The sequence below is a fragment of the Homalodisca vitripennis genome, chromosome 2, assembly GCF_021130785.1.
Source record: "Homalodisca vitripennis isolate AUS2020 chromosome 2, UT_GWSS_2.1, whole genome shotgun sequence".
NCBI lineage: Eukaryota > Metazoa > Arthropoda > Insecta > Hemiptera > Cicadellidae > Homalodisca > Homalodisca vitripennis.
Window position 1 is genome coordinate 31,000,310 of NC_060208.1, and position 25,801 is coordinate 31,026,110.

Here is a 25,801-nt window from a genome sequence, read left to right on the forward strand (position 1 = left end):
TACGAGTGTTTTTGTTTTAATTTTATTTACAAGAATGTTACATTTTTATTTAAGTTTGCTCATCAAGTTTGTACATTGTGTATACATTTGGTTGTTTAGGTTACTTTATTGATGTATTACATTGTGTATACCAATGTATATAATGTGTTATTGTAATATTTTCAAAAATAAATTCTATTCTATTCTAAAATGGCTGACGACAAGGATTTTATAACCATGGTTTGTTTAGGGTTAAAACTGCAAAATATTTGTTTCTAATTGGATACAATACACTACTACACACTGGGTGCAGGCTGTTTGATGCGTGTCTTTTAAAATTTCTTCATAAAGTAAACATATTTATTCGAAAAGGGCAAAACTGAAAAACTTATTGTTCAAAGTACGAGAGTTATATTTATGTTTCAGATAAACTTTATTCTTTTGGTTTGGATCTCCCAAACTTCTTAGATGAGGTTCCAAGATAAAATACGAGTAACAATTAACAAAGCTAATTATGACACCTAGTTGAGTTTAAACATCTATCCTGAACATACACATTTAACTCACACGTTGTAACACACTGTAACTACTGACTCAAACAAAAGAAATGTTGTAGATGAATAAAATAAAGAAAGTTGGTGAAAGCAAATGTTTGTTTCGAGCCTAACTTTATTTCAGCTGTCATGTTGTGTTTGTGCTTCAATCTGTAACCAGGACCAGGACAAGATTATACTGGGGACAGGAACAATGTCTTTTGTTGCTTTGTCTTCTGTTTTATTGTCAGGATTTCACGTGCTCCTATACTTCTGTAACATCAATCTAACTGTGGGTGAAAAAACAAGTGCAATTTTATCTGTATTAAACAATAGTTAATCATTTCCACTTCAAGAATTTCTGAGAATCATATTTACAAATAGCTTGAGCTCATGGTTGATGAATTGTATGTTCACATGAAATCGAAATATAAAATAATATTTTTAATCTTGCTTCTTGTAGTTCCAACTCTGAGCTGTGTACAAGATATTTATAAAATTAACAATAAATGGATATACAGGGTGTAAAAAAAGTCCCGCACGGGTATTATCAAGGTTACGCTTTTTTACAGCCTGTATAATATATATTATAAATTAATAAAATCTTCCCTTGTCCTGCAGAAAATTTAAAAAGCCCATTAGTTAGGTCCAAAATCTGTAACCAATAGTTCAAAATGAAAAATAAATGTAACTTTTCAAAATTTCAATCTATGCCACCAATGATATAACCGCTGGAGCTTTTGATGTTTTATTGTGTATTTATATTTTGTGGTTACTTTGTTATTTGTTTTCTTCATTTGTTTATTCTTATTTTATGCTTTCTGAAGATGTGGGTATAAGATCCTAGGAAATATAGAAGCATTCTATCTGTTGTCTTTCATTTTAAGTGATATATATATATATATATATATATATATATATATATATATATATGTATATATATATACATACACATTGAATTACGAAAAAGGTAGGATATTGCCATTCATAAAAATTTAATAATGTAAATAAAACTCGTTTGATAGGTGCATTTGGTCTTGCAATCATATGTTGGTTTAGTTATTTAAATAAATAAGTAAAAGAAGCAGCCAAATACAAAATAATTGAATTGTAAAAGGTAAGGACTCTGTGGCGTAGTGGTAGCGCACTCATTTGGCAAGTAAGAGATCCGGGTTTGAGTCCTGGTGGAGCAAGTACTTTTTGTGATTAGTGTTTATTGAAATTAAATTAGTCTATTGCCATTCATAAAAATGTAATGAATGTATTTTACATAACTGTAGTCTGTGTTTTTTGAATCAGTAAAACTGCACTAATTCCCTTTTCATACAGTATTACAATGATATTATGACGTGTTGTATATCACTTTCTGTAGAAAGAATAGAAAGTTTTGTTAGAAAAATTAATCATTAATTATGGTATATTAAAAAAAATGTTTATAATGGTAATAATAGTAATCTGTAAACCACTTTTTGATTTGTCTAGATGTTTTCATAAGTTTTCAGAGTAACAAAAATTCAGTATTTTGCTCTATATACTGCTCTATATACTTGCTCTATATACTCTTACAATATATTTTGCAATGTGTGAAGGAAAAGAGGTTGTTATTGCTGTGATTCCATTCACATTGTTTAGTATTTTATATGTAGCATGTGGATACTAAAGAAACATTAGTATATTAGAAATATACTGAATGTACCATAGAAACCAACAATCTTTTATACTCTATTAGTTACAAAGAGGCCAGTGCACAACCTCTTGTGTTTTTTTATCTGTGTAGATGTCCATTCCAAATCTTAGGTTATTGTTAACATGTGCATGTGTCACTATAATTTACTACTCTCTCATGTTCCGTTCTGAGAAATGGCTATTCACGGTTTAATGAGGATGATTTATGTTTTAGTGGAGACGGCGTATTGCGAAGTCCTAGAAATGACGGTCTTAAACGAAACACCTGGTTGCGTACAAGTCTACGACGATCCTCACCCAAGTAAGTTCAGTTTACTTGCTCAATCAGGTATTTTAGAAAAATTCAGTTGTTTTATGTTCATTTCAAATATTAATGGCATATGAATTTGTCAGTTATCATGGGTTACTGTTGAAAAAAAGTACTTTTTGTTGTAAATTCTGTAAAACTTACTATAGTATAATGTATACAAATTGGCACCCAGTACCAGGATAGGAACGTTTGTAAATTTTTTGATCTTTAAGTTAATTATAAGTACAGCAATGTATTGCATTGTATTTAGTACCAATTGTGGAATAACATTAATTTACAATAAGTTAAACTGTTGTAAGTGTCAGAAATAATAGTCTCAATAAAAAAAAAAACTGAAAAATGGAAAAGTTAGTCATTATGAGAACATTAAATAATCATCATCAATTAAAACTAAAATGTCAAAGGACTTAAAGTAATAATAGGAAGAAAACAAGGTAATGGTATACCACACCATCACTTTAATATAACACTAAGGGAGGAGGATCACTTAGGTACTTTAACAGTTATACTAGCTATTACTTACGGACAAATAAACTTACGAGCACAAAGAAAACACTTGAAAGAATTGTTGTTATAATTTTCCTGACAAATCAGAAAAATTGGTTAAAATAATGACTAAAAGATCACAAAATTTCTAAGACTACATCTGTAACCAACAAAATTCAATGAATATTAAGGTCAGAATTTTTAAAAGGTCTATTAAAATATTGGGTACAATATACTATAATAAAAAATAAACCTAATAGTTATCTCTGTGTTTACGTGTGTTTGACTCCATCAAAATTGTACTGGAATTTTAACATTTAACATATAGTTCCTGGTTAACATATAGGCTTATTCTTATCTAGGAAATCCCTCTTGGTACATCCCACTGGTTTCTAAAGTAGCAAAAAATTCCATCTTGGTTTCTTAAGTCGTATCAGAACAAATAATTATTAATAGGTTCACAGCAATGACCGGACTTTTTTATATGCTGTTGAATTTTTTCATAAATTACAATGGCCATAAACATACACTTTTTGACATATTTTCTTGATCGTGGCAGCAAGAAAATCTTAATATTGGCATGGAAAATATAATTGACTTGAAACAGAAGTGCTCATACACGTGCGAAGTCTACGCAATTTCGGTGAAGCTGTGAGTAACTGCTAGTATAAATTCAAAATATTGTAGAAGTCTACATCATGAATAGGAAAAATTTAGCTAGGAAATGTGTGTATAGGAGCAAAAAGATACTCAGTTAATAATACTTATTGACTAGACCAGAATTAAAGCGCACCATAAATTAATATGGCCAGTAAGGTCTAGATAGGTACATGGATCATAACTTAAAAGAAAAAAAAACTTCTTATTACCTTGAAGAACAAATTGTAAGCAAAATCCCCTTGGGCCCCACACAAGATAATTGGGAGCAATAAACCAAACAGGTAAGTGGTATTGTTTACAGAGACAGTGATAGGCAGTACGTGTTCTTACAAGAAGATTGAGTTAGACTTTAAGAGTACATCAGACCACATGTCACGTAACTGGCTTTGCTTAAGTTGTTGTGAAGTTGAAATTTCATGTTTATAGCTCATTTAGTTCATGGTATATCGTGCAGACAGATAGACAGATGAATATCTGTCAGAAATTACATTATCACTGCTCCCAGACAGGCAGAAGATAAATTTTGTCATAGTACTGAATGATGATGCTCATTCATATTACATGTATGGATATGCATCATAGAACTCATTCTTGTCTATAAAATAATGAGATTTCATGTAAAGGTTTCCAAAATTTAATGGAAGGACATGTCCATCATATGAACTCTGAAGTCCATAGTTAAATTGATTCTTGAAAATATCCAGTGGAAAACAGACACACAAGCAGATAGACAGACAGTAGAGAAATTCTGTCAGAACCCAGTTACATCCTTAGCGAAATATATAAAATTTCTAATTTAAAGCTCAATTCATTCAAATGAAGTGACATTCTTGTACAAAGTAACTAAGTTTTATGAAATTAAATAGGCTACCTACCTGAACATTGGTTTCGTTTTGGAATCACTTTACTGTTCCTCCAGGCTATATAATAGGGGTGCTGTGAAAGACGAAAGTAATTTTTATTGCTTTATCTAATATATTAGTTGTATTATAGTAAATTATATAAACATTAATTGTTAATAGTTTTGCATAATGAAAGATTCAATTAAACTTCATGCAATTTAATTTTAATAGATATTTAGATAGGTGAGTTATTACATACTGAACATCAATTAAAGCCCTGAATTTTCTTAAAATTTTTGGATCAGTTTTCGGAATGTTAGAGTGGCAAACTTGTTGTAGAGAGTACAGTTATAGAACTTACGGGAAACTGCCCATGGCTGTTACATCAGTACCTGTTGTAATGATGTTTAATTAAACAGCAGGATGACAGTGCCTGTACCGTTCATAATTAATCGTATGGTAATGTACATGGGTACTATGCTTGTTAACATAACTAGCTGAAGGTGTTAAATTAATGGAAACTTATTGCAGCTTTAATGAATCTTCATAGTTGTTTTATGCATGAAGCTTTGGTAATTTTTAATTTATTGCTTGGGTTTTGGGTTTAAAATGAGGAGAAAGCCTTTTAAACCATCAATATGTAAATAAGTCAACCACAGCACGTGTTCACCACAAAGTTTTTGACAAATCTAAGGGTTTGGGATGATTGACAATAAAACATCAAATGCACAATATCGTTATGAAATATTAACCTAAAAGTACTATATGTTGTCTGATGGTCACGGAATGAAATAAAATTAATGTTTGCCAGTAGAAACAGAAATGAGTGTATTGCATGTATAATTGGGTTTTAGAGTGAATTGAAAATGTATTTTACTTGAAAATACTTCATATATGAATATCACTGAAGGGCATTTTTGTTTTAAGTGGTGTGCAAAATTTTATCATACAGGATTGCATTAAAAAAAAGATATGCAGGGAAAAAGACTGTGAAAAGTTCTTTTCCACCACACACCACATCATTTCTATAAACTTGTGGTTCCAAAATTGTGTTCCTAAGGGGGTAGTAGGGTTTTAACACATCCAAATTTCTCCTACTTTAGTGTATTTGTATTAACAAGAAACCAGTTGGAAAGATATTTTACAACATGGATAAAATTGCAGATAGTAACATCAATATTGTAGACTTTCAAGTAGTACTATTATTTGGAAGGAATAAAATATACCAACCAGATTATTGAATTGATTTGGAAACATTAAGTATTAACGTTTTGATTTTTGAGCTGCCTGTTTAAAACTTCTCATAGTAGACGTATTTTGTACTACACGGTATTTCGATTGTTGAGTTCAGCTCCATTTCACCTTACGCTTTTAGGGTATTGGGGTGGATTCACAGATCCTCACACGTCAACCTGAGCTTATTGTGTGACAGAACTTACGCTTAGTGCAGCATCTGAAATCTAACTCCTGGAATATGGAGTCAACGTCCGTGTGGAGAGATCCAAAAAAGTCGGTGACAAAGAAACTCAAAACAAACTCTTAGCATTGTTTCAACATCAGAGACTTCTACTGTAGATTACAAAAATGTAATCTATATGAAGAGGTATTCTCATTGTCTCACCATGTGTACAATTGAGTGCATTATGATGTTTCAGACACAATCTCAAATCACAGAGGATCAACCGAGTTTTCTAACATAATGTAGCTATGGTGAAGAGTTGATTAAATACGAAAGTTTCAAACACTGCACTAAGCGGAAGGTGAAATGGAGCTGAACGCAACATTCGTATTTAATCAACCCTTCCCACCATAAGTGTACACAATATTGTTTCCCCCTCTGCTGGTAGCAGTTTTTTAACAGCTGTTTTAATGCCATAACTTCTGTACTCTGTATTATATGCTTTTCTACCTTCTAGTCTTTTGTGTTCCAACCTTTATTGAAATATTTGTAGTCAGTAATAAATGTACTGAGAATGATGTAATATTCTAAACAATAAAACAGTAACTAAAATTAGTTTAGTTTTCCAACAGAAAAGTTAAATCACTGCAAAGTCTGATGCCACAATGTGCTATGTGTACTGTTTATTAAAAGTTCACTTGATCCATCTTAGTCTCTTGGTTAACCACAATAAATGTAAAATAGATAGAAAACTATTGTTATTTATCGGTAGGAGTCAACGAGTTTTTAATTGATAGCCGATTGTATGATCATTTCCTAATTTTGTTTAAAATTAAATAAATGTTTATGTTGCAGTAATCACGACAATTTACCGAACAGAAGATGGGGTTCATTTCGACAACCGTAAGTTTACATTAATAATTACATTCATAAGAATAATAATAGATCCATATCTGAATAATATTATCAGTAAGAGTGCAGTGACAAGTATCATATGTTTTTGTTCAACATTATATTTTGGATGGGTGTTGAAATAAGCAAAATATTATTGTCTAGGGGAGTTTGTTGCTCTTAGTGCTGTGTGAAACGGTCCAATGTCAAGTTGTGTAGGTATTTGAAAAAAAATGTTAAAATAGGTATGGACTGTCCATGCAGTCCTGGTACTATGCAAAGATTTTTTTATCTGAGATGGGTCCATTAATTTAATAGCTTTTTATAAAAAGAATTAGGATATTTAATGTATTTAGATATTATAAACTAAAAATTTTCAATAATACATGGTTATTAGTAAAAATATTGTAAACAACATTGCAGACATAAACTAAATATCTTTACCTAAGTGTAATAAAACTCAGTATTATAATTTAGTCACAGTAGATTCTTCAATACACTCACACATAGAGAATTTTACAAAGAGATACACTTTTTTGTTTTTAGTGTTTCCAAAATCGTACAGACAAACCTAATTGAATTTATTTTGGGTATTAAGTGGATGAGAAAATAAAGGTAAAGACTTCTGGAGTGTTCACTTGTATTGACTGGAGTGTTGTTTAATTGTACTGACTGGAATATTTTAAAATTGTACTGAATGATTTATAATACTGACCAACTAATATCTTCTTCAAAGATAGCCAAAGTGAACATATCGAATTGTAGTTTAACATCATTGCCAGATAACTGCTTGGCATCCGAGTAGCTGCATTGCTGCACTATATCACGAGAGCAATGTCTAAAAATATCTTGTTTGGTTAGAACTTTTGGCAGTTAGCATAATTGAATTGTGCTGTTGCCAAATTCACTTGTATCTCCACTAAGTGCAACTCTCTGTCTGTATTTCCAAATAAGCAGACCACTTCTGAATCTGCAAAATACGCTTATAGAAGAAAGCGGGTTTAAAGAGAACCTATACTCTCCTGTAGGTGAAAAAGATGTTACCATTTTACTTGTCAAAATATCCAATCATGACCAAGGGAATTGTACAGCTTTATGTGGAGATTGAACCAGAAGGCCAGGCTGGGTTGATAGACCTCTAAAATCTAGCTTCCAATGCCAATTTCCATATTGTCAGTACCTGAAGGTGATCTAATCACATTGCAGTGTTCCTTGTAGTAGGAGTTGTTAGGTGGTTGTAATAGTAAATAAGTATGTATGGTTATAAGATATCGGATTCAGAAGTGACCTTGAGTGTCCTGGATTAGCATGTCATCATCACGCTAATTTTCTGAAGTTTTTTTAAAGTCAAAGGTCAAAGTCAAAGAATGTCTTATTTTACCAGGTAAAATAGGATTAAAGTCAAAGGTCAAAGTCAAAGAATGTATTATTTTACCAGGTGAAATAGGGTTAAGAAGCACTACCTGGAGACCAATGGCTTAGAGCTCACTTCCAAACCACCACCAATGGCAGGTGGGCTGCTTGCAAGCAGCAGCCATGCTTGACATTGCTTGATTCGGTTATCTTGCGATAATCTCCGTACCCGCTATGTTTGCTTCATCATTGTTTATTTAGTTATAATATAGGATGGAAAGTTTTAAAAAGCCTTATTGGAGTCATCTCAAATGAGGACTAACTGAGCAAGAACGTAGCCAGGAAAAACAATTTGGGGGTCCAGACAACTGATATTTTCCCATAGTGGACAGAGAGTAAGGCCCCATTTTGTTCCTTAAAAAGTTCTTGACCCATTTCTTTATTGAGAACGATATTCAACAGTACATGTCAGTAATACTGAATTATTTAAGTAATAATAATAATAATCGTTTACTAGAAAAGTAATTGAAAAATTGAAAATTTGGGGGTATCCGGAACCCTTGGATCCCCTCGCTGGCTACGTCCTTGTAACTGAGAGAAAACAGTTTGTTACTAGGAAAAAAATACCTATAGTAGTTTAGAATTGCAGTTCCAGATAGATGATAATTAATCTCCCTGCATTGCTCAACTCTCATGGGGTAGATCTTAGCAGCTGTTTTAAGGGTAGTCCTAGAAATACACCTCAAGAATCATTAACCTTAGTTCTTCAACCCTTTACTTCTTATGAAAGAAATAAACAGATTTGTTTTATCTCTGCTCCCACTTCACCAAGTTAATGGTAGGAGAAACACTTCTGACGAATAGAGGATTACAGTGGTTTGTTCTACTTGGGCACACATGCTGCTTTGGGAAATTATCCTCCCACGGACTGTTAATTCCAATATCACTATGGATGTGTTGTTGATGGAAGAAGATAGTGATACAAAGAAGTAATATTCAGCTGTGGTGAAAAATGATCAGAACCTTATGACATTAAGTAAATTTTCTCTTCTGCAGATTATGCGGACAGTCAACAAAATATATATCACAGTTAGTAGATAAAGTTACTGGGCTTGAGGTACATGTGCTATTTAATGCGAGATTTCAACAAGAAAACTTACTCGGAGTCTGTGAATATTTCCTGTAAGTCCAAAGATACAATGAGATTTTCCATTGCAGGTTCAGAGGCATTACAATTCCCCCAGTAATGTTAAATTGTGTTGGGTCATCATAAATTGTGGCTTCTTAGGTTTATTTTGGTCATCATCTTCAGCCAGTTTTACATTTATGTGCTCCATCTCTGTTGTCAGCCTTTAGCTGTTTGTTAATTTCCTAAACCAGTCCTAAACTTCCAATCTCTCAAATCATTCATCTCGAATTCCATCTGTAATTAAAGTAAAGAAAGATCTAGCCTAAAATGTTGTTTCACGTGGGCAACCGACATGTCTATATATGTTGTCCTCTTTGTTATTAAAATTAGGATGGGACAACTTAATATTGCTATAAGTAGATCCAAACTGATATTGGAACTGATAGAGGGAGGTATCCATTGTTCAGTCAAAAAAAAACCAAAAGCTCTTTATGTGGGTCCTGTTCCATACCACTGGACAAATTTTTCCAAGAATCTGAAGGGTTTTTCTTCCCCACTGAGATGAATTTGTAATTCTCAAACCCATAAGCTGTCAGTGATGGTCCCAAGACATCCTCTCCTTGCCGAGATGGCTTTAGGTAAAGTCATTCTGAACAGTTTAAATCTCCAATATCTCGTATCAAAAGCCAAGACAATGTTTTTGTCACATCATAGTAAGACATCACCAAATACTTTAAGCGGTGAAATTCTTCGCTCTTGTTTCTTCAAGAAACACATCATGGATACTTTCGATCAATTCAAAAAATAAGTTGAACATAACATTGAATGCATTGGATGACAGAGAATCCTGATTTAATCCATTCCCATATACAATAAAACTAGTTTCCCATTCTCCCAACTTGATAAAAAATGCAGAAAATTGTAGTAAAAACATTGAAATACAAACAGTTTAACAATAGTGTACTACAATACATAGTGCGTTGTAGAAAAGAACCAAAGAAGTTTCTAAAATTTAGCGAAGCAATGCAATTATTGGTGTTTTATTTCTCCTAGCATCATCCTTCAGTGCCTGATACAACACAGCTGTATTTTGAAGACAACTCCTGAACACATAAAAATCATCTTTAAATGTCCACTTTGAAGTTATTGGAGAGAGGAAGTTGTAAAAGTGATTTATTTTACTTGGGTTTGTTACAGCTTAGTCAAAACTGACAGGAAAGTTCCTACATTTCTCAGTTATGAAATATTACGAAAAACTAAAAATTAGAGGATTATAAAACAATACAAACCCTGCAGTGATGGGCATCTCTTGCATACCAAATATATGAGCCATAAAAGCAATCCAATTGAGACATCGATTCATAAATAAATATTTAACCAAAAATAATTCGTGGTTATAAAATTCCTTTGCAGGTTATGAAAAATAACCATGAATTTTAACCAGTTTAACCTTTAACCATTCCTTGCATATTGTGTTTAGGTAACAACAGTCATTAAGTAACCTTTTTTCAATATTTTGAAGTTATTATTGCATAACAACTTTTTATTAATAATATTATTAAACTTCACAAAAAGTATTTTGCTTTATAACCAATTCTGAAAACAGTAAATGTTCAGATAGATACATATAAATAAAATTTTACAATTTTGTAAATTTTCACAATGTATTTAGCCATGCACTGCTTTAGTTCCATTATCCTTTGGTCAGCAAAGGCATTCTAAAGGTAAGGTTAACATTAGGGCTTCTCGTTTTAGTGTATTCATTTTAAAAATAACTTACAACGTAAACAAATAGAAAGCCTCTCGCTAATTTTTAGTTTCATATAACTTAATTTTGCAAAACAAATTGAACAAATACCCCATTGCAAGTTCACCCAGAACCTTATCCATTCAGTTACTACTATCACTCTCTGACTCAGATTCATCATCAAAAACCTGTTCCAATAATTGATTTTAGCATCTGATACATCCATTGGACACTCGACACACATCGATAGAACCACAAAATACAAATAAATCTAGTGACACAGTGGCTGAATAAGGTTGCTGTCTGCATCGCTTGAACACAGCTGAACTGTTGTAATCAATGCTGGATTTAAGAGTTCACAGAGGAACCTAGGAGGTGCTGAAGTCTAGCAGGAAATGCCAAAACTATGTGAGTGGCGATCACTAGTTGTGAGACGACTTCGTGCGTAATAACAGAATAAAACATGCCAAATGCGTTGAAACAAAATATTATGTGAGCGGCAAAATTTTTAACATTGCCATGTTCCATAATGTTGCTGTGTTATTATGTTGCCATAACATTAACATGCCCCATCAGAAACCGTTAAGGGGTTAAAAGTCTTGATTCCTCTTACATTGCTATCTTGACACTACCTGGATTATTTAAGTTTAAAATATATGAATCCTTTATAGTAATCCAATACGTGGTATTAATGCATAAGTTTACTGATTTGCACAAAATTACAGCTATTATAACCATCTCATTCAATACACTGAATTCCAAATATTGTTCCAAGACACAATTCTCCTGTGACTCCCAAGTAACTCATGTGGATATTAGAGTAACTCTAATACTTCATAGTCTGAAATGACTATTTCCTGCTCAAAGTGTTAGTGCTTGAGGAGAAGACAATCTTAACTATTATGGTAGATAATACCAGTTAATTGACTTGTCATTTTCATACTTTGCTATCTTTGTGGTATGCACAGCACCATATTAGAATTGAAGCTTTCCTCGTAAGGCTCTCATCAAACCCAGGACCCATCTAGTGTTGAGTAAAGCCATGCACACACTTAGTAGCACAAAGCATGCTGGCACTTCATCAAACCATTGAGAGTTCTGTAAAATCATTGGATGTCTTGTTTCTGTGATATATGGCAAAAGATTCTGGCACTGACATCTAATTATCATTCTATTGTGTGTATTCGCTTAAGGACCCATTGTGACTCAGGATTCCAAGGGTATAGATGGGCTAATCGATCTTATCCAGCTGCCTGATGGACGGGCGGGGGGAGACGGGCGTCTTTTCCAAAATGTTTAGGTTTTCTCTTAGAGTCCATCTTTTGGTATTTCTTGTGACAAGAGGCAAGAACTAGAATATTTACTGATTTATTCAGTTATCTTGTGGTTATATTCAAATAAAAGTTGTTTTGACAGTTCGGTTCTTTTAAATCAATCGCAGAATGACAAAGAGTAGGTGAGGTCAATGTTTCGTGGATGCCTCGGCCGCACGCTCAGATCTCTTTGCCCATCTGTACTAGGATCGCAGTAAGAGTGTTCCAAGCCTAAACAATAGACTTCTGACTGTATATTCTTGTGTAAAATCAAGGATGATGAATTAATTATTTGCCTAGCTTTAATGGGCCTCTCTACATACCTGGATATTATATTTATGTAACTGCTGCTGTCCAAATTATGAATAATAATATGTAATGAAATACTTTTATTGTCATTAAACAACAGTGGTTGCTATAGACAGTCAAACTCAAACTTTGTCTAAGTGTAGCCTTAATCTTAGGTATTAAAAGTTACATGTCGTATCAAATGGGCACAATACAAAAAAATAAAAATAAAATACATGTATAATCTAGAAAAATGAAAATCTACATTTAAATGTAAACAAATACATGTAATAAATTAAAAACATAAACAAATTTAACATACAAATAAATGTAAACATTTGAGTAAGAAACACATTTTTACATAAGGTCTTGGATAAAAATTTATAGAAGAGAAAGTCCCATTTTCATATTCAGTTACTCTATAAAATGCCTAACTAATCAACCAAATTTTAATTTTTGTTTAAAAAACATTAATTGGAAGGTTTCTAATGTTTAAATGAAATTTATTAAAAATCTGTATGCAAACAAAGCTAACAGACTTTTGTGTTTTACTTAATCTAGTATATCTTAGATCTAACAGATGAACTCTTGAAATAAAGTTATTTTAGTTTTCCTTTACACGGATGAGACTGCAGAAAATGAATAAACTAGGAGTATTTTAAACTCAGGAAATATAGTTTGACATGAATCTATGCCCCAGATCTTTTATACAACTGACTACTATTTTTTGCCACACAAAAACTTCTACGGTTCCACTGAAGTTACCTCAAAGACTAATAACACAAATCCCACTAATATTATAAATGCGAAAGTTTGAATGTTTGGATATTTGGATGTTTGGAGGTTTGTCCTCGAATCACGCTGAAACTGCTATAGCTATACGGATTGTGCTGAAATTTGGAACAGGTATAGCTTTTGGTCTGAATTAACATTTCGAGTGCTTTTTACCACCCATAACACATTCATTTCACCAAATAAAGCCAAATTCAAATTGAAAAATTTGTTTGTTTACATTTGAATGTTATGATAAGAACGAAACATATTTTGACAGCTGTTGACAGCTATAGTTCGACAAACTTTCTGAAACATCTGTTTACATTTGAATTTTATCAATAACAAGTAAACAGTGCTTGATCGGTAGTGTAATGCAGATAGTAAATAAAACATTAATATATAAATTGTACTCCAGATTGCGCCAGTGACGAATTAAAATCATCTAATGCATTAAATATTGTTATAAAACTAACCTTAATTAACAAAGTTATGAATGTTTTCACATAAGTTACTTTAAAATGGCGGGCTTCCTTGACATTATGATATTACATTTTAACAATGACTAATGTAAAAACAGAGAAATGAATACTAACATGCCTCAACGATTCATTCTTTCCTTGGCTACAGTCCAAAAAAACAAGTGTAATGCAAAACTTTAATAACGATTCTTTTGGAAAGTTGCAAAACCTTAATAAGAATTTCCCTCTTATACCGAAAGTACATAGTAAGTAGGTAGGACTCTCCCCTAGGTCGTAATAGGCTTTTCAGTCCTACTTATGTGTGTATTTTCTTCATCAGGACAAGGTAAACTCAACTATGTCAACACGATTTTGACCAAAGTAGATTTCCGAGAACTAGATAATCGAACGTATATAAAATTTGATCGAGGCAATATGGCAAGCTAAACTGTGACATAGTAGGTAAGTGAATTTAAATGGTCTTAAGTAGGCACTATTTAACCGAAGTAGGCATCTCGGTTCTATGTAAGTATATATACTTATATATAATATATACTTATATATAATATATACTTATATATTATATTTATTTATTTTTCGTCAAAACAACAAGGCAAACTCTGCTATAATACTGGAAATATCTTAGACCTGAAATATATGACAAGGACTGGAAATGAATGAATGAATGAATGAATGTGCGTATGGAAATATACGCTTTTTGACCGAAGTAAGTTTCCGAGACCTGTGTGATCTGAGATTTGTGTTTTCTTGATCGGGATGACAAGGCAGATTCAGCTGTGACGTTATGTATATAATTAATTAGAACCAGAAATGCTCCTACACGTGCCAAACATGATATAATAATTAAGTTAAACTCTGATACTATTTACCACGAACTTAAATAATATCTACCTGATGAATGCCTAGTTACGTTTTAACATTTTTATATGACTCCCATCATATTACATCATAATTGCTTTTACTAAGTAATATAAGGACTTTGGTTCTAAGATTGTGCGTGAAGCCGCGGGTAACAGCTAGTTAAACATAAATAAAACAATGCATAACAAAGTTGGGTCACTAAATCTAAATGAGTACACATTTTTAATTTACGGATCACAAATAAAACTCAAGAATGGCAAAGTACACAAACTCTCGATATAAATATCCCACATAAATTTAGAATTCAAATGAATTCTAAGAGGTTTGTCTTATGCAAAGTAGATTTATTTCAATTAAAGATCATTTTTTCAGTTTTATCATGATTTAAGACAAGTTTATTGTGTGAAAACCAAAGATTGCAATGCTCCTTCATGTAACTTGCCAGTTCATTACGTTCTCAGTCTGGACTAAATGTAAAAAGTGTGGTGTCATCAGCATAAAGAAGACACTTTTCTAGAAGAAAATTAGGTGAATTATTAAAAAAAATGACGAAAAGTAAGGGGCCAAGGACAGAGCCCTGTGGAACCATTCTCAGGCCTCATCTTTCTGATCTGAAAGTTTTACAAATTGTGGTCTGTATAGGAAGGAAATAAGATTTCATAAAAGGTAATTCAGCATTCTCCAAGCCATAGAAATTAAGCTTTTCTAGAAGCTATTTCAGCGAAACAACGTCAAAAGCTTTACTAAGGTCTAAAAGTAATGTTCTAGTTTCTTCTTTGTTTTCAAAGCCCTCTGCAACATTGAAAATCAGATTTTCTGCCCCCTTAATGGTAGATAATCCTCTTCTAAACTCAAGCTGAGCAGAAGTAAGAAAATGGTTTGTTTCATAGTAGGTTTCTAACTGATCTTTAACAATGGATTCTACTAGCTTCAATGAATGCTACTGGGACAAGAGTAATTGGATGATAATTATTATTTATACTGGGCCTATCAGCTTTTTTGAAAGTGGGTCTTACAGCTTTTACCTTGAAACAATTAGGAATAGACCTACTGACAAAACTCCAGTTGATTAAAATCATTAAAGGAATGAGCAAATAACTGAGCATTAATGTACTTTCTTGAGAACTTAGTTCGAAAGCCCATAAACATCTTCCGCCCTTAAACTCAGTAGCACTGATGGTTAAATCTGGAGTGCTTTGTTTAATTGAACGACCAGTTTTAATATTGATTATCTTCCAAGCTGCTTTAAATTTGTAGTACAAATAAATAAAAATATTATTGTTTAAACATTTTAAAGACAAAAAACTTATCATCATTGACGGATTAACACAACATTTTACTCACACATGTAACATTAGTTACATACTAATAAACATAAACCGGTAGTGGTACCTGGTCCACACATTATAGGTTGGGCACATATAGAAGACTATATATTGATTTCCATACAGGTTCAGAATGTTAATTGTATTACCAGGTACCAAAAATTTAATTCCATTATAAACGACATTGACTTACTAATAATTATTGATATACTGTACAAGATAGGATTATGCCCTACCAAGAATAGCATAACAGGTTTCACTGAGGTTGCATGCAAAATTTCAAGTAACTCACTTAATTCTTAAGATGTCCTGCTTATTCTTTATTGCGTAGAAACAATTAAAAAGTATATTGCATTGATCAAGATAGAGTAAATTAAGTAAATACCTAATTTAAATGATTTTTTTTAAACAAATGATATAAAATATTTCTTTTATATAAGACCTAGGGTTGTTCATTCTGCTAATGGTTATATCCCAGGGGCCCACAATCATACAGAAAAAAGGAATTTTTACATCCCCTAGTAGACAAATGAAAAGATATACCAACTTTCTGAATAATAGGTTTTAATGTCATTTAAAACTATGTCCCATGGATGGACATACACAATCATTTAACTCATTCTTGTCTACATCAATATGAAGTTTTATGCAAAATTTTAAGTCTACAGATAAACTATTTATTGAGATATGTTATGAATAGTTTGACTATATGTATTACTAAGTAACATAATTAATTGTATTCAGTTTGTTAACAAATTTGTATATTCTGCAATTTTTGTTGCTGCCATCATGGCTACCCATACGACAAATGTAAAAATATTTACCAACGCCCAGCCCAGCCAAATCGCATGAAGTGGCATGCACCATCATAGAATTTTATGTTGTGTTCATATATACTGTAGATGGAGCTTATATTGGTTACTTTTTTAACTTACATTAAAAACATAAAACCAATATTTAAGACTTTTATTGTTTTGTGAGGCCTTTCGGTAGCGAGGCTATCTTCTTCAGACACAATTTTGTGATGTGTCTGAAGAAGATAGCCTCGCTATCGAAAGGCCTCACAAAACAATAAAAGTCTTAAATATTGGTTTTATCTTTTTAATGTAAGTTAAAAAAATGTGTTCATATAAGTGAAGCTACAGATAGACAGGCAGAAAGACATAAATTAAATCTTTCCAGCCATTTTGATGATTAATAAAGCTCAGCCATTAATATTAGAAATACAATGTGTATGAATGTCTTAAGCATACACTTTAGTAATACAAATATTGGTTTTAATTCAAGATTTTTAAAACATTTGAAAATTGTGTGAAAATGAAATACTTTGATTTTTATTCAAACCTATTTCAACAATATATATTTTTTTATAAAATCTCAAAAGTGCTTATAAGTATAAGACCTAGGAAATATTGTATCGCAGACACAGCTTCCCACACAAATATTGTTAATAATACAGTTGTTCTCTTCTTGTAACTCACAAATACACTGAAAAAATCATGTATAAAACAATAAATAAGTCTAAAACTTTGCCACTGACTAAAGAATTTTTTGTGTTTTTAATATTTCAAAATTACAATTATGTGTTTGAATAGAAACCTAATGTACGGTTTAATCAACAGTCTTTCCTGAATGAAGTTATATAGTTTTTACTTTTGTAACTTGTCTGAAGAAATCATAAACTCAAGAGAGAACGAACGATGTTGGGCTCTAAAATTAATGTATGCAGTTTGGGGATTATTTCTATTGACCACGACTGCACTAACTCGCAACTGCACAATACAAGCAAGTGCAATACAAGCAATCTGCCTGATTGGTGACTTGGACTGTTGTTAAGTCTCGTACATAACATATCAATGTTTGTCACTGGCAGCAGGACAACCCATATATCACAGGAAGCAAAAAATCTGTGATACAGGAAACAGTGTATCTGTCTGTCTGTCCTCCACGCAGTATTTCCAAAACTAATTGACCAAATATTGCATGAAGCTTCATTTCTATTTAGACAACACTGAGTTGGATGATGGTGCATGTCACTTCATGGGATTTGACGTTAGCAAATATTTTTACATCGGTCTTATGGGTAACCATGGTGGTAACGAGAAAATAGCAGAATAAAACAAATTTTAAACAAGCTGAGAAGAAACATATGAGATTTAAACACGTGACATGGTAACACAAGTAAATATAGACAACACGAGTTGGATGATTAGTGCATGTCACTCCATGGGATTTGTCTCAGCATTAGCAAATATTTTCACATTGGTCTTACGGGTAACCATGATAGTAACAAGAAAATAGCAGAATAAAACAAATTTTAAACAAGCTGAGAACAAACATATGAGATTTTAACACGTGACATGGTAACACAAGTAGCTATAGACGAGATTTGGATGATGGTGCATGTCACTCCATGGGATTTGACGTTAGCAAATATTTTTACATCGGTCTTATGGGTAACCATGGTGGTAACGAGAAAATAGCAGAATAAAACAAATTTTAAACAAGCTGAGAAGAAACATATGAGATTTTAACACGTGACATGGTAACACAAGTAGCTATAGACAACACGATTTGGATGATGGTGCATGTCACTCCATGGGATTTGTCTCAGCATTAGCAAATATTTTCACATTGGTCTTACGGGTAACCATGATAGTAACATGAAAATAGCAGAATAAAACAAATTTTAAACAAGCTGAGTACAAACATATGAGATTTTAACACGTGACATGGTAACACAAGTAGCTATAGACAACACGAGTTGGATGATGGTGCATGTCACTCCATGGGATTTGTCTCAGCATTAGCAAATATTTTCACATTGGTCTTACGGGTAACCATGATAGTAACAAGAAAATAGCAGAATAAAACAAATTTTAAACAAGCTGAGTACAACCATGAGATTTCAACACATGACATGGTAACACAAGTAGCTATAGACAACACGAGTTGGATGATGGTGCATGTCACTCCATGGGATTTGTCTCAGCATTAGCAAATATTTTCACATTGGTCTTACGGGTAACCATGATAGTAACAAGAAAATAGCAGAATAAAACAGATTTTAAACAAGCTGAGTACAACCATGAGATTTCAACACATGACATGGTAACACAAGTAGCTATAGACAACACGAGTTGGATGATGGTGCATGTCACTCCATGGGATTTGTCTCAGCATTAGCAAATATTTTCACATTGGTCTTACGGATAACCATGATAGTAACAAGAAAATAGCAGAATAAAACAAATTTTAAACAAGCTGAGTACAACCATGAGATTTCAACACATGACATGGTAACACAAGTAGCTATAGACAACACAAGTTGGATGATGGTGTATGTCACTCCATGGGATTTGACGTTAGCAAATATTTTTACATCGGTCTTATGGGTAACCATGGTGGTAACGAGAAAATAGCAGAATAAAACAAATTTTAAACAAGCTGAGAACAAACATATGAGATTACAACACGTGACATGGTAACACAAGTAGCTATAGACAACACGAGTTGGATGATGGTGCATGTCACTCCATGGGATTTGTCTCAGCATTAGCAAATATTTTCACATTGGTCTTACGGGTAACCATGGTGGTAACGAGAAAATAGCAGAATAAATAAATTTGTAAACAAGATGAGTACAACCACGAGACTTTAATACGTGACATATGTACCATAACTTGCCCAACACATAAACATAATTTGTTGGTTACTTGGTTTGTAGGCTTTTATTATTTACACACTGCTATGAAACTAAACTTAATGTACAAAAATAACACTATGTCATGTAGCTAGATATTTTGAAAATGATTTCGTCTGTAGGCTTTATATGTTGTATGAAACTTCCTATATAGACAAGAATGAGTTCTATGATGATTGATGTCCAACCATGGAATTTGATTAAGCATCATTGAAGCCTCCATTATGTTGTCCCAAATTCTCTTTTGTGTGCCAAGGGTATGTAAGCAGTATTTTTGCCTATCTATCTGCGAGTCATCTGGAGAATAAAATGAGTTATAGATTTTAATTTTGCATGCAATCTCAGCGAAGCCTTTTATGCGACATGTGGTGTGGTGTACTCCTAGTTTACTATCTTAAAAAATCGAACTCTTATCAATGATATTGTTATCCCTAATATTAGATTAGTTTACTTTAAAAATATCAGAGTTGTTGTTTTTGAGAAACAAGCAGGTAATTCAATCAACTCATCCATTATGAGAGGAAAGTAGTAGTTAGTACATCAATAAAATTTGAATGAGTAATTTTAATGGATTTGAAGCCAAATAATTACAATAGACATATTACAAAGCCAATTTAGTAGAGGCTTATTTTGAGCATCATTAGCATGCATTCTGGCCTTTTGTGGATTGAATTCATTGTCTGATGTAAAACTTAAACACGAATAATCTCAAAAATAAATCACGGTTATAACATATCTATTGTGCTTGTCCAAGAATATTTTTTATTCCTAGTTAGAATTGATTTTAATAATATGCAACTTGCATTAAATTGCCTTAAATAGCAGTATTCACTATTTAAGTATGTATTTCACTTTGAACATACCTATGCATTCTGACACAAAGTAGAAACACACATCAGCTATTTAAACATTGTATATTATAAATAGAGCAGTACAGTAACCATGTCTTAATTTAGTACTATATTATATACTACTGTGGTTTAAAGTTTATTGTCATCAGTTAATGTCAATAAACATGCTTGTATATCTGTCTAGTACCAATAGTTCCAATGATAATTTTAAAATCCATGTTAATAAGAGTGATAGGGTAAACATATAGGGTCTAATGAAAACCATAGTTTCATCTCTGAAAATTTTATAGTAACTGTGCTTATTGGTCCATCAAATGTATAATATATAATGTAGAAGCAGTTAAAATCTTGGTCTTTAGAAAGGCTATTTATTGCCTTGATTATGATATTATTCTGAAAACATTCAATACCCTAGGTCACTAAGACAACTCCAGGGTGGTTCTCAAGTTATCTCAATAAAATAAAGTGAATTGTTTGGAATCAACACCAAAGATATTCTAAGGGTATTATTTGCATCCTTGAATGTAAAGTAAGGTGTGCCACAAGGGTCAGTTTTAGTGCCTGTTTTATTTATTTATAAATTATGTTTACGATTTACAAAAGCATGTAGAAACGTACTGTTACTGTAAAGGAAGCAAATTATGCTAAACCTAAACTAATATCTACTTGTAAGTTAGCAGAATAACATATAAGGAAGCATGTGAATTTAAAACAACTAAAAACGTTGTATTAGCACCCTCATATTATTCTGACTAAACCAATCAATATCGGCTTGAAATAGGTCTTAACAGCTCCTATTATTTGAACTATCATGATAATTTTAGGTAAGTTTCAGTCTCTTCATTTCATTGGATAACACTGATGTAACTATTATTTACATGTCTGAGGGATAGAAAGTAAAAAATGTGCTTTTTAATAATATTACATTATCTTATTTTTAACCCTTTGCCACTCTCTGTTTTGAATTTACCTAAACTAGCATGACTGGCAAATTGTTTTCTTCTGAGGGAAAATTCCTTTGTAAATTTTATGAAAACCGACATTGTGTTCTTGTGCAATGCAAATTGGCACTCGCCTCCTACATTAAAAGACTCATTCACTCAATCAAATTAATTAGATTGCATTGACTCTTTCTATTTCTCAATTAGTATGTATATTTCTTTTGTTGTTTCACCAGGATAAATTGTAAACCTGCAAAACCAGATGTGGCAACGGTGAGGTATTCTATTGTTTCTAAAATGTAAGTTTACAATGCTATAGAAAGGTTGTTTGGTTTTGTTTTGTTGAAACATTTTCAAGCTTTACTGCATTAATTATTATTATTTATGGTTGTTGGCTGAAAATGTGCTTGCATATTTTGCATACGTATATTTTGTTAAAAATTGGTTGACTGTTATTTTAATTAGTGATCGTTTTGAACTTTTCGGATACTACGGTGGAATACATGTTTTGTAATTGAGATGTAGACATTACAATTTTTTAACATGTGCTCTAACAACAATGTGTGCTAATAATTTTTTGTTTAAATTTCTTTTGAAAAATAGGTAGGATTAACAGACAACAGGAAAATATAAGGAAATTGATGTTTGTGAAAATAAAAAAGTTCTAATAATTTATTTTACTGTGCCATCTAATTTATAGATTACTGGAAAAAGGATTTAGATTTTGAAAACAAAGGCCATTGCTTTATGTAAATATTTCATTCATAAAAAGAATTTTGCTTTATCTATTAATGGAACAAAATCTTTTTCAGTTTTTTATTAAAAAATGTGAATGTGTCATGAAATTAAACACATATAAAATTAAGAGGATTTGAAAGTTTTGATATTAATATTAAGAATGTTACATTGGTGTATGAGCAAACAGCCCATTGTTACAAACCTCTTCTTGTTAAAGATAATGAAGAATAGTTGCTTTGCTCAGAAAATAGGTTCAGTGTTCCTGTTGCAAATTCACCAGTAGATTTAATCTTAAACTATGTCAAATGGAAGAACGTTGAACATACAAAGTTCCCTCGGTTGTCACTAGTTTATTTGACATCAAAAGCATTCTTACTGTAGCAGACAAAATGTAATCTAATTCTTTCAAGTTCTGTGCAAAGCAGACTTTCAAATGTTTAAAACTCGAGTCTTGAAAAGTTTAAAAGTTCTGATATTTTATTCAGCCAATAAACTGAACATAATTTTAAATGTGAAAAGTTAAAAACTTACTTGTAATTTGCAGTTAAAAATTTTCTGTTAAAGTTTTATAGAAGATATTATTGTTTTATTATTAGTTGGCTTTTTATGTTTTGTTACCAAATTAAAAGAAATGTTGTCAATGAATAATACGTTATTGTAAAAATACATAATACAATCATTATTATATCAGCTGTGATGAGATCTGGTTGGTATTGGGAACCAATATGCTTATGACCGATATCTTTATACTCCATGTCTTCTGTAACAATATGTGTTGTGCTGTTGTTGTGCTGGAGAGCACCTATATAAAAGCTTATAAAAGCTTTGCTCCCTTTGCCCCTAGTACCTTACAGCATGATGTGATCTGCTGTTTTTTCTGTTTGGCCACGTAGGAAGCTGCAGTTTCTCCACTAAGCAATTCTTTCTTATAAAGATGTTTACGCAAGTAGCCACAATCCTTCAAAGGAGGTTTAAGCAAAGTAGCCACGGCCCAACTGCCTTGAAGGGAGGTTTAAGCAAGTAGCCACGACACAACTGCCTATAAAGGAGGTTTAAGCAAAGTAGCCACGGCCCAACTGCCTGTAAAGGGAGGGTTAAGCAAGTAGCCATGGCCCAACTGCTTTGAAAGAAGGTTTAAGCAAGTAGCCACGGCCCAACTGCCTTGAAAGGAGGTTTAAGCAAAGTAGCCACAGCCCAATTGCCTTGAAAGGAGGTTTAAGCAAGTAGCCACGACACAACTGCCTTGAAGGGAGGTTGCAAGTAGCCACGGCCCAAACTGCCTGTAAAGGAGGTTTAAGCAACTAGCCATGGCCCAACTGCTTTGAAGGAAGGTTTAAGCAAAGTAGCCACAGCCCAATTGCCTTGAAAGGAGGTTTAAGCAAGTAGCCACGACACAACTGCCTGTAAAGGAGGTTTAAGCAAGAAGCCATGGCCCAACGCTGTGAAAGGGGGTTTAAGTACCACACAACTACCTCTAGATAGAAAAGATCTAACTAAACATATTAAAATTGTTACTGAAGGAAAAATCACCTAAACTAGAAGTTTGTGAAACTAAAACTTATGATCATAAGCCACAACAGTAAAAAAAATTGAAAATAGATTATATCAATTTGTCTTTCGGTAGTATTCAATAAGGAGACTGTCAGAATCTCGGTTTGTTAATAAACCAGCAATAGATCGTTATAGACAGATTGATGGCAGTGTTGCCAACGTATAAAAATAAATGTGCACAGCCGATGGTAAAAATAAACCTAGCTTTCATTCCCTATCTTGGATCTGTACTGATTATGTTTCTGTTTAATGAAAGCCAGTTGTGTGTATTCATACGATTATCAATGATGGGTTGCAATGTTAGTAACAAGTATTGGAACAAGACATAAATAACAGTGATATTTCTATAACGCATTAATGGTGTCTGGATAGGCACTAAATTAACAAAAGCTTTGCTTATGTGGCATTGGAGAAATTAATGCAACATTTTGTTCTACTGATTAAGTTAATAAATTAAATATCTCTTGAAAATCAATATCATGTTTACAAAATATAGCTAAGACAGTGGTGGTTTTAATGGAAAAATTGATTTCAGCTAGCAATAATACAGAAATAATTTGATTACACTTTTTATCCATTGAACACGGATCAATTCATCTAGTAGATGTCGTACAGAGGCGTATCCATGGGTCGGTGGAGGGGTCCCCCCAGAACATTTGAAATTAAACTAGATTGAAGAATGATAAAGTTTGATTTAATTATTTTATAACCATTTTAACTCTCAATATAGTTTAGGAATATATAATTTGCTTTTAGTAATAAAGAATGATCAATTTTGTACGTTTACTGTGCACTATTAGTTTATTCCTTCTCCACAAAAATAACATTCTTTATTTACAATATAAAATGAAAGGCACTTATAATTTAGGAATATTTTCTTAAAAAAAAAAAAAAATGTTTCTTTGTTTAGAGGTAGATGAAATTCTGCGGTTTGTAGGATTCCATCAGATCGTGGATAGCCAGAGGTTCCGAATGTATCACTGGATCACGTCATAGCGCATATGCTGAATCATCTTGATGCTTTGCCCATCTGATGACGTCATAAGTCATAATAGGCCCGCCCTACTGACTCTTTCTCTTCCTCGCCAACCTGCCGTTGTTCCTCCTACAGAGTCTGTAGCCTCCACTGACAACTCGCGCCGGGTTCTTTATACAGACAGCATGTACGGCAGAATCTTGTGCTATTTTCGGCAAAAGCCAATAATTGCGTCTGTTTGCATTTCTGGGGCTTTACCATATCAACGCGATCTAGAATTGAGTCAATATAAAATCAAATATATGGTCCCCGGTCCTGATTTGGCGCCATCTTATTTGTGTCGTGACGATCGTCATTTACTCTTCACCACTGGTCAGTTGTCAGTGGTTGGTTGTTCCGTGCACGCGTATTTATTGGGCATGTATGTGTTAATTTAGTTCAGTGTTATGTAAGCAGTATATAGTTTAATTAAGTCCACGAGTTTAGAGCCAGTGTGCATGCTAGTTGTGGTTTATGACGCCTGAAGTGTTGCAACGCATCGGTATGATGTGTTCACTTTCTTATAGTTCGTAGTCTGTGTGTTGGGTTAAGTATGCTACTGGGTTTTGTTTCGCTCAGTGAACGCAAATGTTCGCAAAACTTGTAAACTAAATACAACTCAACTTCCATCGTCAAAATACAAACTCTAAGCAAAGAATATATTCATTATACAGTATAAAAATAAAAATATACACTAAAATTTAAAATGTTTCGAAAATTCATACTTTTTTCATTTGTCAGATTCTCAGAATGAGTTTTGTATAAAACTTTGATGCACCAAAATACTAATTTACCCATTCTTATACTCGCAGTTGTGTCCAAGTTGAATTTTTATTTGTACGAAAATAATGAAAGAAAACGTTTAACGTTTATAAAAAAGCACATTGTGTACTGTAGTAGCGGAATAATTTAGAGACACAACGCTTATTTCTCTGTATGAAAATACA

The 25,801-nt window shown here is 32.6% G+C and overlaps 1 protein-coding gene across 4 annotated transcripts in view; it reads left to right on the forward strand.

Annotated features, from left to right (window-relative positions):
• The window catches only part of LOC124353766 (rab11 family-interacting protein 4), a 224,922-nt gene that overhangs the window by 105,192 nt on the left and 93,929 nt on the right, over positions 1-25,801 (forward strand). For all 4 annotated transcript variants that reach the window (XM_046803760.1, XM_046803763.1, XM_046803764.1 and 1 more), the window contains 2 exons: positions 2,413-2,499; positions 6,751-6,798. In XM_046803760.1, coding sequence (XP_046659716.1) covers positions 2,413-2,499; positions 6,751-6,798 — 135 coding nt within the window. The remainder of the gene's footprint in view (positions 1-2,412; positions 2,500-6,750; positions 6,799-25,801) is intronic.